Raw genomic sequence first — 16533 nt, forward strand, 5'->3', positions numbered from 1 at the left:
AGTTAACAAGTGTCTCAAGAGCAGGAAATCACCTCTAACTGGCCAAAAATTCTCAGTGACACAAGTCTGGTCCTACTTTAGGTCTTGGAGGAAAAGCATTTGATCAACTTTACTAACTTCCCTCCTGAGAGCTCCAGAGGTGTACTAACTGGTTAGGAGCTGCAGGAGATGGTGTTCAGGTAGAGACAAGCGTGTACATTTATTTTTGATCTCTATGAGCTTAAAATGAAATCATTTTTATGGATCTTATGTGGGATACAAAATGGAGTGCCCTCTCCACATAAACCCAGATCCTCAACCTCAAATAACCTGACTTTATACTTCACTACATAACAAAGGGAAGTATCATACTTTGTTTTCAGTTTCTGATGACATGTGGTCAGGGTGGAGTTATGCTGGGATTTATGTGAGATCACCAGTGAGAATGTTAAAGCTGCTGACTTGTCCTGCAACAAAACTGGCAACAAGGACCTCACAAACCTGGAAAATTATTAGCATTATTTTGTGAAACAAGATAATAACCTACAATATGCACATACAATTTTAAAAAAAGTCATCTGTCCGGACTTTGGGAGCTCCATAATTTAACACATTAAAGGGTCCATCACGAATAATGAGTGCTTTTATGATAAATCAAAGATATGCTGATAAAAGTGTTGGAAAACGATGTGATTGTGATCAGAGGGGGCTGAATCAAACTGTCTGCCTGCAAGTTCTTTTTTTAAAAATATATTTTCAGGACCTTTTTTACAGGACTGCTGGAGAGCGACAGGAAAGGAAGGTGAAATAATTAAAGATAACAAGCAGCAAAGGGTCACAGGCTCTAATCAAAAATGGGCCGCGCCGCTTAAGACTTAGCTCACAGTGGGGCGCACGCTTTACGTGTTGAGCCAGAGGTCATCCCCAAGTTTTAATCAGAATCAGACTGAAAATCAGAAATACTTTTTTGATCCCTGAGGTGAAATTATGATTCGTTACAGTTGCTCTGAAGTTAAGAGTAGAAAATTATAAGACGTAAGAATAAGAGTATGCTAAAAAGAACATAAATTTAAAGCAATAAAATAAAACAGAAATTAAATGTGCATTATGCTACAGTGTGTAACATTAGTACTTACTCAACACTTACCTTTCTGGAAACTGTACGCTTTTCTTTGTTCAGGTTAAAATGCTAATAATAAGTGAATTCCACCAGAAACAAAAACTCATAATTATACCATTCTCATAAGGTTCTAAGAAAACTCCGACCAATCATTGCATTCACACCGAATGAAATGATTGGTCGAGCGTCCTGTCTGTCTTCCCCACATGGAGGCCTCCGACTGGACTGATGTAACCGCTCATGTAACATCTGCTTTAGTTTGCTTCTAATATAACATATAACGTTAGATGACAACAGAGCATCCAGTTGCTAATGGCTAATGTTAGCCTACTGTAGCGTAGCCTGTGAAACATTAACATTATCTTCCTTGTGCGTTTCCACTTACTCGTAACATTAACGCTACCATCTAACGTTAGCACTGTAACCTTATTATAAAACTCATCAGTCATCACTGACTGAGTTTTAAAACTCCGGGGTTGCATTTGTAACGTTACACTCGCTCTCCTCTTCTGTGTATCTAACGTTACCATGGCAACGCCTACATCTATCATAGACGTAATGACGGCGTAATGGAGGAGGGGGGAGTAGGCTGTTGGAGGGAGGTGGAGTTGCAGGAGGAGGGGGATGGGCCTTTGGAGGGAGGCGGGAGTTGTGGATGTTCAAATTTTTTCTCAGGGCTGTGTGAACTGGAAGAAAGGTAAGAGTTGCTTTAAGACATAAAAATTTAAATATTAAAATGAAATATATATGCTTATTGTGCTGAGGCTGTAGGCGGGAAAATTTAACTACAAGATAAAAATGTTAGGTAAAATATTTTAATGTTTGAACAGCCCAACTGCCACAAGTAAAAGTTGTTTTGTTTAACCACTGATACATCACATTTGTATGTTTCATACATATTATATCAACATTCTGATTACATGTATATTAACTGACTTTGACACCAGGAGGTAAAGGGGAGTTGGTGGACATTGGGACACTTTGGCGAGAAGACTGCCAAGCTGCAGGCCACTGTTAACGACCAACTAACGACACAACTGGTTGTTTTTTAGCGAGACTCGGTGGCATTTCCAGCCCTGACTGTGGCACCAAAACTGGGTATTTTAAGCCAAAACATGATCTTTTCCAAATTATAACCAGGTGGTTTTTGTGCCTAAACGTAACCAAATATTAACCACAGTGTTGCTGAAACATAAAGTTTCAACAGATCTTCTTCATAATAATGTACAAATGTAACAGATCTGTGGTTTGCAGAAAAGTAGGATGCAGACATTTATTCTGGTGATGGGGTTGTTTGATCCATGCATGCAAACTAATTATTGGTAAATATCATCATATATTTCAGCTATTTATACTCTGTTTTTAACATGATATTTCTGCACACATGACCGAAATATGTCACTTAACTTCATGAATAAAACCTGTACAAAAAAGAGAGGCTATTTTCTGCATTTCTTATTGTTCATTTGTTTAATGAACAATAAGAAACAGCGACATCACACTCTCTCTTTAGAACAATCCCTCCTCTGACTGAAAGCAAATGAGGTTAACTTTCAGCATGATCCAAAGACACCTGATAAATACGAACCCAGAACCTTTCCACTCTGGACACATAAAAATTTTTACCACCACTCAGAAAACATCACAGGAAGTATCTGAAGTATTTAAATATGTATTTAACGTGTACCCGTTCCTGCAGGGAGAGCGTTGCCTTCAGGGCCCCATCTGGTCGTCCAAAGGGAAAGCAGTACCTGCAGATGTAAAACGTGGGCGGTCATCACATTTAGAAACAATCTCAAGGACAACTGTGTGGAGAAAAAAAAGAATATGATAATAATAAGAAGAAGAATAGGAAGATGGAAGCAGCGGCAGCAAGACATCAGTGAGCGTCAACAGATGGCTGCCTCCTTTCATCTAATTACACTGATGAAGGAAGCTTTTCTCACCTCCAGCTCCGTCTGAGCGCAGACGAGGCGGTTCACCGAGGTTTCACGTTGCTAATTGACAAGTGAACAGAACTAAATAAACAAAGGCACGCGGTCACACAGGTCAGCCATTTATTGGACAAAAACCTCCAGGCAGATGTTCTGTTCCTTCACATTAATACGACTGAACAAAAAAAAAAACAAAATCTATAAAAAAGATTAACGAGCAGGACTTTGTTTGAAGATTCGGTTCATACTTCAGGTGAAGTCACCAGTTTGTGATGTTCATTTCCATGAAAAAACAAAAAGGAAATCGGTGAAAGAGCAGGAAGTGTTGAAAAGGCCTGAGTTGTTTTTGATGAATGTTTTCAAGTGTTTGAAAGGAGCTGACAGAAATATGTGATATATGAACAATCACACTGCATAGATTCATGAATTAATACCTGCTGCTTATGAAATCAGATTAAACTAAAAGTCAGAAACAGAAATATTCTTTTCAATTTTGTTCATAAAACTTAACGGCAAAATAAAAACGAAATCATTTCAGTCGTCATTAAGTAAAAGTACAGCTTCACAATGGTTTCACTTTTATTTGCTGCATATTATTTAAGTAACTGGAGTGTTTTTTTTCAGCTGCATATCTGACCGAAGCCCTTTTCAGACACAAAATTAGTAATGAAACAATGATGTGGGTCAAAGCCAGGTTGCCGGTCTCTCTGAATGGGCAACCTTGTCTCCAGCGGTTGCATTTAAATTCTACTATTTTGTTTTTGCTTAATAGATTGTGAGAGAAACATGATTTGCTTCCTGGATTATGCTCAGTGGGTTTAAGCAACAAAAGCAAGAGGTTAGAGAAAGATCATGGTTTCAGTGAAATGCTAATGAGAGTCAGCACATCCAGTCTAATAGTATTTAACCAAGACCGTGATCTTTTCTTCACACAGTGTTTAAATATAACAAGTTTAATGATGCTTTAAAACGTTTCATCAGTATGCTGATAAAAAGTGATGTGATGTGATGTCAAGGAGACCGGGTTGGAACAGGTCAAAGTGCATCAGTTGACTCTGGGTGTTGGTGTTTCTATCAGGAATGGAAATGAATTAAATACTGATGATTAAATGTCATTTAACAAATTCCCAAAAAGATGGAAGGATCATTTAGCCTTGTCAGTAATGTAACATCCACATTCACACCAGTAAAGTTTGTTTGGGTTAAACTGAATTGAGAGAGGGAACATGTGTGTGGACAGAAGGAGAAATGTTGTGTAACTCTGACCTCTCCTTTACATCAGGTAGACGCACTGCTGTGGATCATAAAGTGAACGACTTTGTCATGACTCAACCAAAGTGAGAAGGACATCAACTTATTAAGGTTAGGAATATCTCTATAAACAGGTATCTGCAGATGAATGCATCATCTGAAGGCAACAGGACAAGATTTTGACATTGGAAGCGTTCTGGTTTCTATTTGTAGTCTGAGTAGTATTGATCGATCACCTCTGAGAGGTAAACAGTCTGTGTGGAGTCCAAAAGAGGCAGAGCACATTGGCCGGAATACAATCTCAGACTGTACATGAATAATGGACGTAACCCCCTTCACGTCTCCCATTGGTTTGTGGACTCAAATTTAGAGACCTCAAGTTTAGCCACCATCATCTTGGATTTTTGGAGTGAGAAGCAACTGTACTTGGATGAGAGGACGGAGCCCCTTTTACACTGCCTGTTCAAGTCAGGAATTTCATGCCATTTTTTATAAAAGGTACGATCACGGAATTGAGGGACAGAGTTGTCTCGCCTTTAAGTTGGCAGCCGAGGTATTAAAAGCACTGAAATGATGTCTGGATAAAAGGGACAGCCAGCAGGAAGGCACCATAGGTTTGACGGGTGTGACCTTTTGACGACGTGTTATATGTCCAACCCACCACAGGAGACTTCAAGAGCAGCTAGCAGCAGTTAGCAGCTAACACAAAGAAGGAGAACAGTGGCTGAAAATGTCTCCGAAATGGGGAGACAATGAGGTCTTGGAGCTCCTTGCCCTCCGAGCAGAGGACGAGATCAGCCGTCATATAGCACTGCCCATGTTACACTACAGGCTGACCCTGTCGTGTTTTATGTCACTCCTGTTTTGCTTCCATGATGCCGGCATGCTGTCTAAAACCACACACTGCAGCAGGATGATTCAGCCGTTGCTTTGTTCTGTCTAAAAATGCAAGGGCGGCATGAAGAAGGGACCCTTTAGGGCCATCTCTGTAGAACAAGGAACTGTAGTTTTTGGAACTTCTACATCAGCGGAAGTTGCGACTTGTGAAGCGCCCACAACTCATTCCCGTCCTACACTTCTGGAATGAACAGAAACACCGACGGAGAGGCAGACCTGATCAGCTAACATCAGTGCTGGGAGCAAATCCCTGCAGAAGGTTCAAACATCTGGTGGAAAGTCTTAAAGCAGAAGAATGGAGGCGGATATAAAACTATAACACTATCATTACCTGCACAGATGTCCACATATTTTTGGCCATGTTGTGTATATTTAGTGTCTTCAGGACCATGTGGATGTTCATGACACCAAAATAAACAATCGTGTTCCTCTACATTTATCTTTCCTTGTAAGAGTCAACTGTTGGCGGGCAAAACCAAAGAAAAATAATAACTTATAAAACAGTGATGAGGTAATCTTTGGATAATCTCTTTTCTAAGGAAGAATAATAATCAAGAGAAGCAGTGAAGAGGAGCAGCTGTAGTTTAAATGTATAACTATAAATAAATAAATATACATGAGTCTTTAGTGGCTGAGCTCAGCTTTAATCTAAACTAAACTGTGGAAATCCTGCTCTTGTCTGAGGGACATTAACATAATCCCAGCATTGTTCCAGCCATTGTTTACCAGCATTAGCCTCTTGTTGAGGTGAGGTAGTAATGACTCCCGCTGATCAACCCCCCCCCCCCGCCCCCAGCACACACACTCGGCCCTGACCGGCCCCTCCTCTCCTCTCTGGGGCCAGATGGAGGGCCCCTCTCAGGCGTGAAGGGTTTAAAGAGCCGGGCTTCGGGACAGTTAATGGCACAGGTCCATTCAGACGAGTGTTGCTCAAGGTCTTGGGGCTGCCGCTTTCACACCGCGCTCACAATGTGTTCACACGGCGGCGGCGGCGGCGCTGAATAGCAGCACGCAGATGCAGAGAGGTCTCATCAGCCGGCATCGACGACGCATGTCCTGCACCTGTTGTGTGCTGCTGCTGATGGGCCTAAAAATACCCAGACTGCCTGCGTTCATTATGACGGCGTTAAAGGAGCATACCGCTGGTTTTACATGTTTTGATTTCCTTCAATTCACTTCACTTTAGATCGCAGCCGAGCATTTAGCAAACGTCTTTAAGAGGTTAAGATGTGTTAAGATTGTCTCTCGTTCATTACAGTAAGACAATCTGTGCACAGATTCAGACCTGGCGTGAGCTGTGTAATCTGTAACAGTCACAGTTAGATTATCTTTATGAGGTGAGGCAGAACAAATGCATCAATCTATGTTTAAAGGGTCAGTTAGTCCAAATTACACACAACAAAAACAAACATACAAACACAGCCTCTCTTGTCCCTCCTGTGTGACACTTCATGCAGACCTTAAAGGGACAGTTTGGTTTTTTTGAAATGGGGTTGTGTGGGGTACTTATCCATAGACAATAGATAACATACAGTAAGTGTCATTCAACATGCCACCAGCTTTGACAATTTGGCTGCAGTCCGACATGGAAGCTAAGCAACCTGCTGCTGTGGAGGAGTCAGCAACAAAATGATTTTTAGCCACTTAAAAAAAATAGACCCCCTTAGGGAAATTAAGATTCCAGCAGCACTGGATAGCAGCACACAGGGTATCAAAAAGTAAAAAAACAATTTGCAAAATATAAATATAAGATATACAGAGAATAAATAAGTAATTCCTTATTATATTCCTTATTGTAGTGGCTACTGGCTTAAACTAATATAGTTTTTTCAATGGGAACTTTTTTAAAGGTGGCTAAAATATTTTTTGTTGCAGCCTCCCGTCCACAGCAGGACATTGCTTAGCTTCAGTGTCAGACTCCAGCCTGCTTCTCCAAACTGGGTATGCACAGACTGACATCTACTGTAGGTAATACACAGACTATGGATAAGTACCCCACACAACATAACCTCAAAAACCCAAACTATCCCTTTAAGAAAAGGGCAAAGTGGCGTCACACTTCAGGGCTTGACAGTGCGACTAAAAATAGGTGTGTGCGAACTGAAAAAAATATTTAGGGGCACATATGCGCATAAAAAAATCAGCCTATATTTTTGTCAATAAAAAAAATATGATAATCTAACCGCAAATGTTGGAGGAACTCCAGCCGCCTTCCCTCTTCCCTCTTCCTTCTTCCCTCTTCCCCGTGTTACATGGTTATAGGCGGTTTTCCAAGCCACTGTCGGCACAATGAATATCGTGCGCGACGCCAAGGGTAGCGGTGTCGCTTTGTCCGGCGTTGCTGCCCTCTCCATAGACAAACAATGGGACAGCCAGCGCAAAGCGGTTTTACAGCTGATCATGTGTAGAGGCCTTTAGGGACCGTTCGCCACGGTACCGCTGCTGGGCAGGGTGGAAATAAAGCCTTTTCACACAGAGCGCGCAAAGCGCAGACCTCCGCCGACGAACCCATTCATTGTGTATGTGCTACCGCTGCGCAAGAGCGCACCGCTCTGCCGCCGAGCTACCGCAACGCACTGTGATGACACCTCGGCGCCGCGCATCCAATAGCAGAGAATAGCCTGAAGTAGTGGTCACCATGGAGCTGTAGCTCCTGAACGAGCCTATACTCCCCAAATCCTGTCCTCTGCGCCCTACCCCGTGGTGGGCGCCGCGAAAGCTCTGTGTGAAAGAGGCTTAAGTCCTGCAGAGTTTCAGAGGACCTGGAGAATGTTTAGGATAGTAATAACATTATATAAGATAATCATATTGCAAAGATAATATATATATAAGATAATAACATTAAAGACAAAATTAAATTGCAATACTTTTTCAAAACTTGATGATTTTACCTTTCTGTACATTTTGTATACAAATTCATTAAATAGTTTTGCTTGTAAATGTCTATTTGCATCATGTTTATTACGGAAAACACATTATTTGATCAATTTACATTGTGCCCCTAAAGTTCTTTGTGCGCTCCTTACTTTTTCAACTTAGGAGCACATGTGCTCCTTGGGAAAAAAGTTAGCGTCAAGCCCTGCACTTATTCCACAGAAGATAAAAATGTTTGACTGGAGCGGATGAAAGTGTTATGAATCCATTGAAAGATAAAGATATTATCCAGAGTAACGACTGTCACTGGCTCGTCTCATTATCTCTGACAAATACACCAATAAAATAAATACACATGAATACTGAGTTAAGTATCCTAATTTCAAGTCACATCCTGGCCATATCCTATTTGGCATTCAATGGAGCATGAAAAACCTGGTTATTCACATCCCTGTTTACATGACTTCTCTGCGGTTGTTTACATGTGCAGAAACAGAATCTTTATTATAACCATAATACTGTTGCACATGTAAACACACTAAATGTCTCTGGAGGAAGAGACACAAATGGTGATGATGACTTTTTTTAAAAATGTAATTTAATGTTCTGAGCAGCTCAGACTAAATCCCATCACCTCCATAATATTCAGGTGGAGAAATGCTGTAAATCTCAAAGCCTGTATATGAACAATAAAATCCAAATAATTTGCACGAACAGAGTAACTATCTGCATGAACAAGTAAAACTAGAAAAGTGTTTTCTGTAGGTGTGGTGGAACTTTTAGCGGTCGACCAAATGTATTTCACACAGCACAGAAATGAATTTAAACCACTGTCTTGCAAAATAACTTTGCTGTTTTCTGGTTGTGAGGAGAAGGTGTTGAAGGCTTAAATGTGTTCATACCTAAAATGTGTGATCTGATTCTCCAGCAGAGCCATGAGTCGACCCCTGACGGCCTCAAAGTTGTCTTTCTCCTCCACGGTCACTGTCCCCATCCCATCAGGCCTGACGAGACACAAGAAGGACACACAGGACACAAGTCAGCTGTATTTCTTAGCTACAGATCACAGGCTCGAGGTATAAAACAGAAGTGGGACTGCTATATTTTCTTCTGCTAATATTCAGGAAATATCAGAAATATGCGGCTTTGCTGTAAAAATAGAATAAAAGTTGGCAAAACAGCTCCTAAAAAAATATTCCAGTGGATTGTTGGGGAAGCAACAAGCTACTCCTCACTGACAGTTGATCTCCAGCTACGCTAGTTTTTTTTTTCAAACAAGGTATTTTTTTTATTAGTAATTCAATGAAGATGTATTATGAGCAAACACAGAGTCAGTAAGGACAAAAAGGCGACCCCACCCACCCATCAACCCAGGAACAAACAGACACAGCCAGACCAGTCAAAGGAAATTTAACAGAGAAGAAAATATATATAAATATAAAACAAGTATTGAAAAAAGGGAAACATGGCGACAAATTAATATGTGTGACATAAGCAGGAGAGCACAGTGTGTTTCAGTACAGTTTTTCAGCTTCTATATTTGCCACAAAAGTTAGAAATAGTTGCCAGGTGGCAAAGAAGCATGCAGCTGATCCTTGAATAAAACAACAGATTTGCTCCAACTGTAAATGATAAAAACATCCTTAATCCAGTGTCCACATGTTGAAGGTGAAGAGTCCTTCCATTTACACAGAAGAAGAGGAGTTACTCCAAATATTGCCATGGACACAGACGGGGCAAAAGCAGCAGCAGTTTTAAATATTAAATCCCAGAAATGAAACAGTTTGGGACATGACCAGAACATGAGACATAAAGTGGCTGAAGACTGTTTACACCTGTCGCACGTAGGATCAGGATCACCACTGATCACCACCAACCGAGCTCTGGACCAGTGGAGTTGGTGTCCAGTCTTAAACTGAACAACAATGTGTCTCAGACAAACAGAGCACAAATACAGTTTTTGAATACCTTTACGCCACACCCCGTCTGATATCTGCTCTCCAACATCCTCCCATCTCTGCTTCAAAGCTGAAGGATTATGCGCACTGAGCAATTCACAGATTTGACTTATGGACTGTTTTTTATCTGTGTTACATTCAAGAACAGACAGCAACACACTTTTATTACTACAACTGCTCGGGAAAAGTAGCTCAACACACTGACACGATCTTGCATCAAGTGTTAGAACAAGGATCATCTACTGCTGAGTCATTTAATAAACACATGCACGATTACTTCATGGTGACATTTATCACACTGCAAAGCTGTCGAGCTGATAGAGACAGCTCAGGTGCACTGTTAGACCGCACAGCACAATATCCAAATAAATGTCAACATGTGTTGACATTTATTTGGATAAAAAATAAATAAATAAATAAATAAATGTCAACATGTGTTGTCTTTCTTTCCTCCTCTGTTGAGTTGATTATTATTTGAAGAGTGTACTGTCTGTTAATTATGTGTATATATTTTTTAAAGCATTGCAGCTATTTTTGGCTCTGTGCCTGAGTGGTTGGCCCCGCCCACAGTGAGAGGTCAGCTCAATGTGAAGGTGAAGGAGACCAGCTTTGAAACCAGCTCTACAGAGGGACAGGCTGTCCGTCATGTCTTCTCTCTGCTCTGTATCGTAAAACCAATCAGCTGCTCGATTCTGTCCTGATTCTGAAGATGGAGGTGAAGTTGTGGATCACTTGTGAGCTTTAAATAAATAGTTTGCTACTGGGAAATGTAGTTTAACTGTGAGCATCAGTACATGTAAAGCTGCAGAACAGAGTGCTTTAAAGACGCTCCACTTCATGATGCCATCTGATCTGTGAGAGAGGCGTGACGCAGCTGCATCCAGTGGACATGAGGAGTCACTACTCCGCTCATTCTAATTATAGTCGCTTCTGCTTTGCAGCAATTATTTTCAGACAGATACTTTCTTCATCCCCATGGGAAATTCTTGTATCCAGTAGCTCACATAAAATCACATAAAAACCACAACAATAAATAATGTGCCAATAGAAATAAATAAAGTAAAAAAAAGTCTCTAAGTGACTATTTATTAACTAACTCACTCACTAACTCACAAAGGTGAGTACTGGGGGGTGTTACAGAGTCTGATGGCTGTGGGGACGAAGGATCTCCTGAAGTGTTCAGTCCTGCAACACGAGGAAACAAACTGATCACTGCAGCTGCTTCTCTGTCCTGCCATGATGTTGTGGAGAGGGTGGCTGCAGTTCCTGAGGATGACCTGCACCTTGCTCCGTGCGCGTCTCTCCACCACAGTCCCCACTGAATCCTGGTTTGGACATTGGATTCTGCCAAGTACCGAACCTGCCTTCGCAATCAGCTTATCCAGCCATTTCCTGTTCTTCACCATCATGCTGCCTCCCCAGCAGACAACACTTGTTCGTTGTTAAACTAGCAACAATAAAGCTGACAGCAACTTCCTGCAGATGTTTTTCTAAAAAGGTCTCCAGGACATCAAGTGATCATATTCCTTTGAGCTGTTGGAGAGCTTTTATTTGATGTGAACCATCAGTGTTGAGGTTCATTTACAGAAGCTTAACAGCAACTGAAAAAACAAGTCAGGTGAAGTAAATTTCAAATCAAATCATAACAAGAGTTATCTAAGGACACTTATCATATAGATCAATTTACAGATCAATCAATCACTTTATTTGCCACATAGAATCATACAAGCTACAACTTAACAGTTACAGTTAAATGTAAGTTCATCGACCCAACAATTCCCAACATGAGCAAGAAAACTGGCGATAGTGGTCAGGAAGAAGTTCCTTGCAAAGTACTGAAAGTTATTTGTGAATGAGATCAGTATATCTGTTTAACATGCACTGTAAACCTGAATTCATCTAAACGTTACCTGGAGGAGCTGTATACGAGAACGCAAACGCAAATTTTATACAACGTTGATTATCAGGTGTAATCTGCATGTTTTCACCATTTTAGTTCATATTTAGTAACTTTTGTACTTAACTTACTTCTATTGTTGCTCTGTTAGGCACTGCTTTTTGCTTTTTGCTCCTTAAACACATTATATCTTGTATATTTTCAATATTCTGACAGATACTTAATACTCGTATTTAAGGCTGCTGTCAGTCCTAGAGTGGTCTCCTTTGGTCTGAATCAGGGACTCATGTTGTTCCAAAGTTGTATAATTGCCTAGAGTTGGTTCGTGTTCTCACGGCAGCATTTACAAGAGGACCAGATCAAATGCCTTGTGTGAGAAAGCTGCTCTTGATTGGTCAGAATTCCCATGTGGGAAAAATCCAGGAAGTAAAGCAAACGTTGAAGAAGAGTACACTTGCAAGATAAATGTGACACTTTCTAATGTCACAATGGAGGGACAACTACGCAGGTTGATTTTAGCGCTGCTCATCGTGGACTATATTGCTGTCATTGTTCATTTTAGTCAAAGCATACAGTTTGAAAACGAGGCGCGGCTCCAACTAGAAAACAATGTTTTGATGCATTGGATGTGCTGAATGTGCATATTAAGGCAGTACAGGAGGAGGTGCACATTAATAATCCTCCAGGACTGTAACATGCTCATGTTTAACCCAAACAATGTGTCATGTGACTGCAGTTGCTTCACATCCAGGTCGGAACACCTTCTCACCACAAACCAACTGCACCAGAGTTCCCTTGGAACCGGACCGAGACCACCTCGTTCCAAATGAACCGCACTGAGGGGACAAATGAACTCCAGTTCAACTGAACCAAACCAAGCAGTGCAGGTGTGAAAGCACACTAACACTAGGCCCACTATGTGACCCTGACCCAAGGAACCCACTGCTTGTTCTGGTTGTTACTGGTTTGTGATCTTTAATTTTTGTTACTGTAATTTGAAAAATTCTCTGGCACAAGAATTTCCTTAAAAATAAAGTTCTATTGAATGGGATTGAAATGTCTGAATCAGTTGGATCGGACATTATGAGGACTTCATCCTGTCAGCCTCATAGTATAAAGTCTGTGTGATGAGTGAGCCCGTGTTTGAATAAGGCATGTTGATGACAACAAACATACGGGGGTCAAAAAGTAGGGTCATCTATACAAAGATGGCAACAAAAATGTTTAACTGGAGAAATGACACGGGCTGTAGCCGAAAACTATCAGTCAAATTAAAGGAACGGCAAGAAAGTTTATGACCACATCGCAAACCGGCTACATCCTGCCTCCTGCACGGTCTGCCCAGGTACCATCCCTCGCCTAAACCTAACAGAGTATTTCCTGTAGGTGAGAATGGTCTGACACAAGCAATCTGTTGTGTGCTACATTTGAAAGAGACGCTCCGTACAATGTCTGGAGTTCATAAGAGAAAATGACTGTGGGAAATATGTATTTATTTACTATATAGTGAATACACACATATGAAAAAGAAAAAAAACCCCTGTATGATAAAGTTGCCCTCGAGACACGTTGAAAAGTATCTAGATATACTCTGCTATGATTAATATTTAGAGAAGTTTAAAAACAAAAACAAAAACAAAACTCTAAATAGTTGCTGACTGGTGAAAAGAGCAGTGCACGTTAGGATGGCTGGTGTTAGCATTAGTGTTAGCGAGGAAACACTGGAGGGATACGAACAAACATGCATCTCAGGGTCTTGATCAAAAATGAGGGTAGAATGGAGCGTGAGATGGATCAGTGGTTTCGTGCGGTGTCTGCAGTGATGCAGGAGCTGCGCCGGACCATCGTGGTGAAGAAGGAGCTGAGCCAGAAGGCAAAGCTTTAAATTTACTGGTCCATCTACGTCCCAACCCTCACCTATGGTCATGAGCTCTGGGTAGTGACCAAAAGAATGGGATCGTGGATACAAGCAGCTGAAATGAGTTTCCTCTGTAGGGTGTCTGGGCTCAGCCTTAGAGATAGGGGGAGGAGTCAGACATCTGGAGGGAGCTCAGAGTAGAGCCGCTGCTCCTTCATGTCCAAAGGGGTCAGTTGAGGTGGTTCAACATCTGATCAGGATCCTCCTGGAGGCCTCCACTTAGAGATGTTCCATGCACGTCCCACTGGTAGGAGGCCCCGGGGCAGACCCAGAACACACTGTAGGGATTATATATCTCATCTGGTCTGGGAACACCTCGGGGTCCTCCAGGAGGAGCTGGAAAGCATTGCTGGGGAGAGGGACGTCTGGGGTGCTTTGCTCATCCTGCTGCACCCGCGACCCGCCTTCAGATAAGCGGATGAAAATGGATGGACGTTTGAGTCTCAGTCAGACTTAGATGAGGAGTCTGCTGAGCATCAAAAAGGCGACTCGCAGATGTATCAGAATAGTAAGTGTAATTAGCATCTCTTATTTGTTTATGCTGTTAGCTGTTTAGCTTGTAACTGGCAGTGACCCACAAGCGTTAACAGTTCAGAGACAATAATAACTGCTGTAATGTCACAGTGTGTTCACGTTGGTCCAGTTTACATCCAAACAACTGCACACTCAACCATGTTTGCTGTCAAAACTCACACTATGCTAATGCTAACTCTGCTCTATGTGCTGATAAGTCGGCTCTGCGCTGGAGGTTTCAGGGCTCGTTGCCGGTGTTTAGTCAAAGTCTGGTCCCTGGTCGATGCGTCTATACCGTATTAGACAGCGGTTTGCTTTCCTATCGGTGACGTAACTAATCTAGCTTCCCAGGGGTAAATCTGAAGCTTAGATTTTAGGGAAATGCAGGCATCGTCCCCTTCAGTAGACATGAAAACACCTCTTTGGCTACAAAGTTTGCACAGATACAAGTCAGTATAGTCAAGGTCAGATATTTTAAGGGATGTAGACACAACAAAAACACAGTTTTGAGTGGAGAGGGACCATAAATATGTTTTACATTTCAAAAACGAGCCTGTTTTAAATAGTCTTGGCTCTCTCTTGAGGTAAAAAAAGATTTTCCACTATTTGAGAATTTGAAACATCGAATGTGAACCCTGGATCCTGTATCTTTGATATGTTGTTGACATTTCAGCACAGAAGCCCTCCGCACGAAGACCTCTTCACTCCAAATACCTGGATGAACCCTGTGCCAGCTGTAAAGGTCCTACACATCAAGAAATCAGAGACACACAGGGGTGAAGGCAGTGCAGGAATCTTCATTTGTTTTTCAAATGAAAGCATCAAAGAAAACGGAACAAGATGTGAAGTCTTAGCAGAATGGCTCAGGGTGCTTTTTCTGTCTTTGGATTTTCTTTCTCGCTCTGACAAGTCCGACTGGCTTGTTTTCACTGAACTAACTGATAAAGCAGCCAAACTCTCCACGCTGACCTCAAAGTCAACCAATCAAACAGAGAGCTGCTCAGGCTCCTCTTCCTCCTCCACAACTCACCCGGCCGGCAGGAGGAGAGTCCACAAAGAAAAAAACTGTTAGTTGAGCGCTTCATTAATGTTTGTAAAGCTTTCATTCCCTTCTTGCCTTCGTCTGAATAGGCACTCTGGCAAAAAAGGGGAAAAAATGCAATCAGTACCCAGAGCGACCAGCCTTGACTTTCTGGGCTTTGTCTGTGCAGCTGAAAGAGAAAAGCACCCTCTCCAAACGGCACTCGCAGTCGCTGGAGGGAAGAAGCGAGGAGGTTGTCTGTTAATGAGTTGTTCTTATAAAAGCCTTCGCTGGTTCAGCCCCTGACCACCGCACCTCGAGTACCAATACCGAGCTTCTCTCGGTGTGTTCCTGACTCTCCACGGTCGAAATAAAAAACGTGACAAGAAAGGAGAAGCAGCAGAGAGGTCTGACGCTCTGCAGAGATGGACTCAGGTGAGAGGAGGATACTGAACAGCCACAGATTTACCTCCTGTCAATTACAATATGGAATTAATAATTATTTCATCAGGAAGGTGAATTACTGGAAATAAAAACCTATTTTATGGGATGATTCTGACCGAGCCATCAAGAACACAGAGAAACTACATGACGGAAAAAATAATGAAGCCTTGTAATAATTAACTAAAATAAAATAAAATAATGACATCTATGTATGTGTGTCATTCAATTCCAGTTATGATAAAAATAAAATCCTACAATTGTAGAAATTATAATGCAATGAAAGAAGTTAAAATAACACAATAATGTAAAATTACATTACATATAAAATAACATGGTTGCTTATGTATATAAATAGATTGAATTGAAGAAAAAGATATCAAATAAAAAATAGTAAATTAGGTAGAATCTACATAAAATATACAAAAAATATATAAAATATATGACATGCAGAAAAACTGCATTAACTAAGGTATAAAATCAAACCTAATGCAATAACATAAAATAAAACAAATAAATATAAAATAAACCTAATAAGAATTATGTCAAGTTATATGACAGACAGTGTAAAAAAAATGTAATCACAAGGAACAGATATAAAAAAAAAGATACTAAAATTAAATAAAATTGTATTACACAAGATAAAATATGAAATAAAATTATGTAAAAAATATTTGATAAAGAATTAATGAAATAACAAAACTACATACAATTAAATCACATAAATTAA

At 40.9% G+C, this 16533-nt stretch overlaps 1 protein-coding gene across 6 annotated transcripts in view; it reads right to left on the bottom strand.

Moving 5' to 3' along the window:
* cadps2 (Ca++-dependent secretion activator 2) overlaps window positions 1–16533 on the bottom strand; it is a 348398-nt gene that overhangs the window by 91566 nt on the left and 240299 nt on the right. For all 6 annotated transcript variants that reach the window (XM_033634619.2, XM_078167597.1, XM_033634622.2 and 3 more), the window contains exons 14-15: window positions 8958–9059; window positions 2787–2850 (exon numbers count right to left, since the gene is read on the bottom strand). In XM_033634619.2, the coding sequence (XP_033490510.2) occupies window positions 2787–2850; window positions 8958–9059 (166 nt within the window). The remainder of the gene's footprint in view (window positions 1–2786; window positions 2851–8957; window positions 9060–16533) is intronic.

This window comes from Epinephelus lanceolatus, chromosome 5 (genome assembly GCF_041903045.1).
Source record: "Epinephelus lanceolatus isolate andai-2023 chromosome 5, ASM4190304v1, whole genome shotgun sequence".
NCBI classification, from domain to species: Eukaryota; Metazoa; Chordata; class Actinopteri; order Perciformes; family Serranidae; genus Epinephelus; species Epinephelus lanceolatus.